The 9,585-nt window shown below is 34.5% G+C and overlaps 1 protein-coding gene across 1 annotated transcript; it reads right to left on the bottom strand.

Moving 5' to 3' along the window:
• Nucleotides 1-5,110: 5,110 nt before the first annotated feature.
• Nucleotides 5,111-8,754, bottom strand: LOC131047663 (pentatricopeptide repeat-containing protein At5g15300). Its single transcript, XM_057981459.2, has one exon. It carries the CDS (start codon nucleotides 8,444-8,446, stop codon nucleotides 5,678-5,680), a length of 2,769 nt encoding a protein of 922 aa, XP_057837442.2. The 5' UTR covers nucleotides 8,447-8,754; the 3' UTR covers nucleotides 5,111-5,677.
• Between the last annotated feature and the right edge of the window lie 831 nt (nucleotides 8,755-9,585).

The following is a 9,585-nucleotide window of genomic DNA, read 5'->3' as shown; positions in this document are numbered from 1 at the left end:
GATTTTTTCTTTGAATGATCTCCTTTTGGAGGCAGATGTCTTTGGGCAAAGATCTCTTCCTCTTTTGTTAATCATGCATCCCTTTACAATTGTTGCAAGATATCTCTTTTACAACAATCTCTTAATTAAAATAGTGGTATCCTCTTTCTAGCTTGGAATGTATGTGCATTGTTGCTTAAAGGATATCTCCTTGGTGATGAAGTGTTTATCCTTGTTATATTTCTACCTTAAGATATCAACATAGGGCTATGTTGACATCTTAAGGGGGGCATATGTGAGGCCTCCTTGTTGTTTGTGCATGGTGTCACTATAGCACCCATTTTGTAGTTGCATTTTCAGATTTTCTTACAAACATTGAGTTTTTTTGGTAATCCTTGTCTTGGTGTTACTACAACACCCATTTTGCAGTTGCCTTTGCTATTTTCCTTACAAACAATTAGCTTTGTTTGGTTATCCTTGTATTGATGTCACTGCAACACCCATTTTGTAGTAGGATTTCCTTACAAATAGTGAGTTTTGTTTGGTAATCCTTGCCTTAGTGTCACTACAACACCCATTTTGTTGTAGGAGTTCCTTACAAATAACGAGCTTTGTTTGGTAATCCTTGTCTCAATGTCATTGCAACACCCATTCTATAGTAGGATTTCCTTACAAACAATAAGTCTTGTTTGGTAATCCTTCTCTTGGTGTCATTGCAACACCCATTTTACAATATATTTCCTTGCAAACACTGAGTTTTGTTTGGTAATATTTTTTTTCAAGATGAGTCAACTAGCATAACACACCTTGCTAGACCAATTTGACTCTCCTTGCTTTTCACACAGATCACACAACATAACACACTTTGTTGTCTAGTGGAATTTGTGCTTCTCCATGGATCACCTAGCATAACACAACTTGTTAGCCAACGAAATCTATGCTTCCTTCTCTCTCTCTCTCTCTCTCATGAACCCATAGCATAACATGCCTTGCTAGTTGTTAGATTATGATTTCTTGTTTCATCATTTGATGTATGATATTTCTCTTTTTATAAGACCACTTGTGCTCTTGAAATAGCATTCCCATAAGGATATTAGTGGGTGGGACATTTTGATTATTGAGGTCTCTTCAACTAGTTGACTTGGAGCCTTTGTTTTTAGTCCTAACCCCTTTTTGTGTCTCTTTGTTTTCCTTTTGCCCTTTTGTTTGATTTTGCTTTGTTTTTGTTTTGTTTTGTGTGTCCTTGTATGTGATTGTGTGAGTTAGGATCCTAAGCTTGGGGGCTTGTTCCCTCATATTTAGTGACATCTCTCTCTCTCTCTCTCTCTCTCTCTCTCTCTCTCTCTCTCTCTCTCTCTCCATGAGTAAGAGAATAACTTCATACTCTCGCTAAAATTGGGGCTTAATGTAGTTCATAAATTGTAACCCCTTACAATTGTACACTCCTTTTTGTGCCCTTGCCTTAATGTGTCTCCTCCTAGCTCCGTTCCAAGCATATTTTTGGCTTTGCATTGCAAAACTGATTTCATATGATCATATGGTCATTTGGGTCTTTGTCCCAAGCTTGAGTACATCTGTGCCACCTTTGATTCACCCCCTTCTACCATATTCCCCCCAAATTGGGCCTATTTTTAAACATGTCGGTGTATTGGTTCCCACCAGTTATCCCAATATTTTAATATGATTGTTGGAGATCAACCTAATTTATGAAATACCTTGGGAACCCTATATAAGAATATCTTTCTAATTCGTTTTCAAATCAACAACATACATAACATCTCATTATCATTTCATCCAATAATATCCTACATCATTCAAGAGCAATTATCATTGGCAAATTTCTTCAGATTTGAACATCATGGAGCAACAAGTTGCAACAATCTTCATGCAAGTGTGTTTTTATGATTGTTTCTTTTATACCTTATCATGTCATGTTATTGCATCAACATTTGTGGGTCTTATTCAAACAACATTGCATCATCATCAACATCAACAAGCTTGAGGTATATTATTGTGGATCCAAAATTTTACTTCAGAGCTTCCCTTTCATCTATTTTATCAAGGGTTAATTCCAAACCTGTGGTTTGACTTAGGCAAACCCCTATCAACCCAATGGCAATTTTCCCCTCTTGTGATGCAAGTGACACATTATGAAGAGAATGAATATAAATCTAAGAAGTAGAATGAGACAAATTGAACTAGATTTTGAAAAACCCAAAAACCTTGGATGCTAACAATCAATAAACAATGTCAGACACTTTTCTGATAAAATTTGAGGAGGTGATTCTAAGCAACATTTTAATCCTAAAACCGTTTCTAACATTCGAATCTAACACCTTTAGGACTAGGTCGCCTAGCACCATAGATTGACACTTCCAAGCTCAAATTTTAGGTATAGGTTCATCTTTGTTACCTATTTCCATATTTGTACTTAGTGGCTGCATTTGTTCTAAAACTCTCTATTCATGTTGATTTCTCTCAATTTTGTATCATTAACCCTAGTCCTCATATCATTTCCAATATCAAAATCAAATTCAACTAAACAAAGAAAAAAATCAATAGTGCTCAACTCTTTTTGATAGATCTTAAAAAGGGCCCATTGAAATTAAATCTCCTTAATGCATTGAGGTGGTGACAAGCTTGCACCCAAGCATTATGACCCTTATAGAGTTTAAAGAGGATTTGACAATTTGTCTTATAATTGGAGTTACTTAAGTAAGCAAAACTAAATCTAGTCTTCCATGAAGGTTATCCGACATAGATATTCAACCCGAATGAAGTTACTAAAGTTTGATGAGGAGGACAAAATGATTTTAGAACTTGAGGGAATCCTCCAAACAAGCACTAGGTGGTTGTAGACATGGGCCATCATAAAGTGTTTGATCAAGTGGAATAATTCTCCAATTGATGATACCATTTGGAAAAAATGAAGATTTTAGGCAAAAACTTTCACAATTGATCTACATTGAGGATAATGCTTCCTTTAAAGAGTGTGAGCATGCTGCACCCTCAAATTGACTATCTTGGGATATGTGTAGCCAAATTGTGATTAGTATAACACTTAAATAATTATATAATCATTTATATAGTCTTATATAAGTAATATTAACTGTTAAATAGCTTATATCATTAAATATGAATCTAAATCATGATATATTTATAGTTGTTACACTATAATTGTTGTTGTCACTATAAATTTAATTGTTGTTAAATACTCTTGTTAAAGTGTTGTCATGCTATATTTATTGCCGTTGTTATAATTCTGTCATATGTTTTTTATTTTTCTAGATTTGACTATGTGAGTTTTTACATTGCCAATGTTTCAGATCAAACACCATGATCCATCATCATTGCAAAAGAGCAAGTAAGAGAGCAGAAAATTAGAGAGGATAGGAGACCTACAAGATTAAAAAGATGAAAAGAGGAAGGGACACAAAAACCAAGGGGGGATCAAATAAGAAAAAATAATTAACTAAAAAAGATAAGAAATAAAAATAGACTAATAAATCCAACTAAAGAACAATAAATTAAAAAAACAAGAGCATACACAAAAACACAAAAAACAACCAATAAAAGAAAACCAAAATAAGGAAAAAATAAAATAAGAAATAAGAATAAAATAAAAAAATGAACAATGAAAAAATAATAAAACAAGAGCATACAAAAGAAAGCATAAAAAAACAAAACTATATCTATATATATGTGTGTGCCCATATATATAAATAAATAAATGGATGCAAAAAATATATGCATGCACATATATATGCACATATATATGTATACACACTTAACACACCAATAAAGAAATGCATGTATATATATATACACATACATATGTATATGTATGCATACATGTGTGTGTGTGTGTGTGTGTGTGTGTGTGTGCGCGTATGAGTATGTGTATATGTGTGCGTGGGACGACAGGAGGACAAGGAAGGAAGAGGAATGAGGAGGAGGAATGGAAGGGACAAGATCAAGAGGAGGAGGAAGGGGAGGAGAAGAGGTGGGAGAGAGTGTTAAGTGTGTATACATATATAGTTGCATATATACGTGCATGCCTATGTTTTTTGCATCCATTTATTTATTTATATATATGGACACGCACACGCGTGCACACACACACACTTTTATATATATATATATATAGTTTTGTTTTTTTATGCTTTCTTTTGTATGCTCTTGTTTTATTATTTTTTCATTGTTCATTTTTTTATTTTATTCTTATTTCTTATTTTATTTTTTCCTTATTTTGGTTTTTTTTTGTGCTTTTGTGTATGCTCTTGTTTTTTAATTTATTGTTCTTTAGTTAGATTTATTAGTCTATTTTTATTTCTTATCTTTTTTAGTTAATTATTTTTTCTTATTTGCTGCCCCCTTGGTTTCTGTGTTCTGCTCTCTTGTTGAAACTTCATGTATTAAATTAATTCTGTCATGTTAGTCTTTTTTCCCCTAACGTCTCACCATCACTGAAACACCTCAGAAAATGGGGACAGGGGCTTGAGGGGTGGGGATGCGTCCCCGTGTAACACAGCTGATCAACCTTAGCATATTTTTGTACGCTCCCTCCTAAATTGACTTGGGGTCATTTCTCTACATAACTAAAACCGGATTTAATTGAAGATTCTCTGAGAAAGAGTCTACTAAAAAAATCCATCATGGTTAATGTCAAATCCATTTAACTAATCATATAATGTGGTTTATTTATTCTTATGGCATATCTTAAACCTATTTTAGTTTCCTGTCAGAAAATGTTTTACTTAATAAGCCTAGGTCTTTTTTATACCATACCGTGTTTTTTAATCATAAAATATCTTTGTGTTTCTAAACCTACCTTCCTCAGCAACTTCTGCAAGCATGACTTACATACACTGGAATCTGGAGTACTGGAAACACAATCCAGAGTGCATTTATAGCCTTTTGATTTCCAGATCATATAGAATGGACTCTGGTCAAAATATATATGTTTTGAAGAAAAAAATACTCGGCAGGAGGAATCATTCAGAATCCAAAAGATACCATGATGTGCTGCTAATAATAAAAACATTTTGATTTTCCAAACCTAACTTACTCGGCAACTTTTGCAAGAGTGGCATCCTAAATTGAATTTATTTCTATAAATTGGAATCAGAGGTAAACATTTGGAGGGCTGGAAACACAATTCAGTATGCATGTATAGCCTTTTGATTTCTAACTCAAATAGAATGGGCTATGGTCAGGAAATATACCTTTTGAAGAAAAAAAATGCTCGGCATGAGGAATTCTCCAGGACCCTCGTATTCTATTTGTTCATTTGGTGCAATTTGACATTCAAAAAACAGGATCACTATCTTGTATCATGTGTTTGTACTGCAAATGAACTTTTCTTGCATTGGCTTTAAGTACATGTTAGTCCTTTTTTTTCATGGAAACTCCCTAATCTCCTGTTAAGTTCGTTAACAGCCTGAAAATTTCCCCTCTCAAAAAATGGTGTAAGTTGGCATATCTCAAGACTCAAATACCAGCTCAGCAATCATGGGAAGTGACCTTTAAAGGTTCTTGCTGATGTTGATAATTGTTTATATGCCCACATGTGATTGCCAGCTTCTTGATATTCTGATAGACAATCTTAATTTTGCTACTTCTTGAAACATTAATGGCAATTTTTTGCCAAGGGACATACCTTGTTGTCTTTAACTACCTTTACAATCTCTCTAGCTTATCATGAAATTTCTGTATATTTGGACAGGAAAGTATACACCTGTCTCCTGATTACAATCCAACTGCAGCCTGGTGATTTTTGAACCTTTTTATCTATCATCATTTTCCGCACATTTTTTAAGTTGTCCCATCTACCAGCTGAGGCATAAATGTTTGACAGAAGCACATAAGGGGCAGTGTTTTTAGAATTCAAATCAAAAAGTTGTCTTGCTGCCTTTTCACCTAGCTCTATATTCATATGTATCTTGCAGGCCCCAAGCAAAGATAGCCAAATAGCTGCGTCAGGTTTTATTGGCATGTTGTAGATAAAGGTTTGAGCTTCATCCAGGCAGCCAGCACGCCCAAGAAGGTCAACCATGCAACCATAGTGCTCCATAACAGGTGAGATGTTATAATATTGATTCATGTTGTGAAAATATAGCCAACCCTCATCAACTAGTCCTGCATGGCAGCATGCAGTCAAAACACCAATAAAGGTGACATGGTTTGGTTTTCTACCGGATTGCTGCATTTTTTCAAAAAGTTGAAGGGCTTTCTTGCCAAATCCGTGTACAGCATATCCTGCAATAATTGCATTCCATGAAACCACATCTCTTTCGTGCATCTTATCAAATACTTTGAATGCATCCTCTATGCTTCCACATTTGGCATACATGCCTACAAGGGAATTACCAACAGAGATATTAGATTGAAATCCACTTTTAATTATGACTTCGTGAGCTTCAATTCCTTCTTGTAGACCAGCTATGTTAGCACATGCTGAAAGAACAATTACAAAAGTTTCAGTGTTCAACTTCATATCTGTCGATTGCATTTCTTGGAAAAGCTTCAAGGCCTCCTCACCATAACCATTCTGTACATACCCTGCAATCATTGCATTCCATGAGACTGAATTACGCTTGGAGATCTTCTGAAAGAGATTTAGAGCATCCTCTATGTGTCCATTCTGCATGTATCCTGAAATCATTGCATTCCAAGAGACTATGTTCCGTTCGGGCATTTTCTGAAAGAGATGAAAAGCCTCATCAGTGTAACCATTATGTGCATAACCTGCGATCATTGTTGTCCATGAGACCACATCTTTTTGCAGTATTTTTTCAAAGACATCCCGTGCACTATCTATGTTCCCACATTTTGCATACATGTCAACAAGGGCATTCCCCACATATACATCAGATTGATATTCATTTCTAATGATTTCTTCATGAATCTCCTTGCCTTTCTCCAAATTTGCCATATCAGCACATGAAGAGAGAATGCTTGCAAATGTGAACTGATTGGGTTGAATGCCGGTTTCTTTCATTTGGTAAAACAATATCAAGGCCTCCTCACTATATCCATGCCTTGTATATGCTGAAATCATCGCTGTCCATGATATCAAATTTCGCATGGGCATTTGATCAAAAACTCCCTGAGCATCCACCAGGCTACCACATTTATCATACATTGTTATAAGAATGTTCCCTAATGATACATTTGGTTTCAATCCTCTCGCTGTCATATGGTTGTGGACTTGTTTGCCATCGGATAGGGTTTGCTTCTTGGTACAGTCTTGCAACAAATGAGAGTATAAAGAAAAGCGTAAAGGTTGGTCCATGAGATCAACGATGTGCAAGGCCTCTTTCACTTGGCCCTGCTTACTAAGCATGCTAACAATCTGAAAACCGTTTCTACTTATAACTTCAGAGAACTCCATGTCCTGTTTCAGAGTTGCCAAATCAGCACATACTGGAAGAATAATTCTAAAGGATTCCAAGTTCGGCCTGACATCTGACTTTTGCATTTGCTGAAAAAGCCTTAGTGCTTCCACACCATTTCCATTCTTTGCATGCACTTCAATCATCAAATTCCACGAGACAATATTTCGTTCAGGCATCGAAAGAAAGAGCTCCAGGGCCTTATCAAGGTCTCCATTCTGTGCATAGCCTGAAATCATTGCATTCCATGAAACCACATTTCTCTCGGGCATTGCATCAAAGAGCTTCTGGGCAATGTCAAGGTTCCCGCTCTGTGCATGCCCTGCAACCATAGTAGTCCAGGTGATCACATCTCGTTGAGTTATTTTGTCAAACACATTGCGTGCATCTTTTAAGCTATTGCATTTTGCATACATGTCTAGAAGAGCATTGCCTATCACAATATCAGACTGAAACCCACTTCTAATTATGTCTTTATGGATCTGCTTACCCTTTTCCAAATTCTGCAAGTCAGCACATGCAGAGAGAACACTGGCAAAGGTAAACTGATTGGGTTTTATGTTTGCTTGTTGCATTTCATAAAAAAATGCCAATGCCTCCTGAGCATGCCCTCTCCTGGCATAAGCTGCAATGATGACCGTCATTGAAATTACATCTGGTTTATTCATTTGCTTCAATATTCTTCTAGCTTCATCCAGTTTACCACATTTAGCATAAATGGTCATAAGTATATTCATGTCTTTGCATTGGCATGCTGTTTGAATGATGTGGGCATGCACCAGTTTACTCTCGGGCAAGAATCTATTATTCAGACACTCCTGCAGGAGAGATACATGAATACATGACCGTAATGAAATGTCTTGACCTAACACGTTGAGAGCTTCTTTTAGATTACCTCGCTGACAAAAATTTCTCTTAGGAAACGCATCAGAATTATCCTTACTATTCGGATTGGCATGGTTAAACCCTACCACCACGATACTACGGGTGGTTGTGTATTTACATTGAAAATGAAGAAATGGAACGAAAACCCAGACCATCAGCCTCTTCCGAGGCTTGATTGGTTGTTTCATGGATGGTGTTCTTTAAATGAAAGAATGCTAATATGGTCCATAAATTCATTAGATTTTTCATTTCTTTGATACGAATTCCAAATTTGCATTTTCATAATCAAAGGCCCTGAAAATCAACAAATGAAAAACTGAAAGCACAATGGCAAGATTTTGCTTTCTTTCGTATATTTGAAAATCATCCAGCCATTCCATGCACGCAGAATTCTATCCACGGCTAGTTGTAATCATAGACGATCGTATTCACTTCTTTTCTCAAAAACAATCTGTTGCAGATCTAAAGCATTATTCTAGTTTTAAAAGTAATCAGGCTTAGAATAATAAGTGGCTCCAAAGGGTGCGGAAAAGTTGGAGCTGAGATTAACTAGGTCCATGGAAATAGTTATGATATTGCTATCACAATTCAACCCTGTAGTTTATTATTTATTTTTATTTTAACATTAGAAAAATGCAATTAAAAAATCATTATCTTTATTCATATGGTTAAATATTTATTAAAATTTAGTCTTATTTTTTAACATAAATTAATTAATTTCATATGATTAATATTTATTAGAATTTAGTCCTATTTAAGAATATGAAATGATTTGCATGAAAAAAAAAAGATAATTTAGATTTTAAAACATACTTTTTTAAATTAGAAGTTTTTTTAAATGTAGAGTTAAGTTTTTTTTTCTTTTTTTTTACATTTAATAAATAATAATAATAAGTTGCTTTTTAATTTAGATTTGTTTCTTTTAAATTTAGATTTAATTTACTTTTCATATTTAATAAATAATAATAATATAAAGTTTCTTTTTAATTTAGATTTTAGTCTTTAATTTTTTGTTTTTAAATTTCTAATCATTAAAATTACATGGAAAAAAAAAATGGGTGGGTGCAACAACAATAATAGAAATCAGCAAAAGTTAGTTGATCCAAAATTACAAACAAGATTAATAAATAAATATGTAATGTCCCCATCTCATGTCAAATCAATTTGGTTATAATTAGCCATAAGTTAATTAGTAAGGGAAAAGGGACTTCCTTAATAATTATGTATGTAATAAAGACGTAATGTGATTCCCTTTCTCATTTGAAAGTCTAATTAATCTAGCATTTTTATTCTCTTTAGGCACTCTAATGATCAACCTAGCAATTCA

This window comes from Cryptomeria japonica, chromosome 4 (genome assembly GCF_030272615.1).
Source record: "Cryptomeria japonica chromosome 4, Sugi_1.0, whole genome shotgun sequence".
Taxonomy (NCBI): Eukaryota; Viridiplantae; Streptophyta; class Pinopsida; order Cupressales; family Cupressaceae; genus Cryptomeria; species Cryptomeria japonica.
The sequence above is the reverse complement of the archived record's forward strand: the minus strand, read 5'-3'. Positions and strand labels throughout refer to the sequence as shown.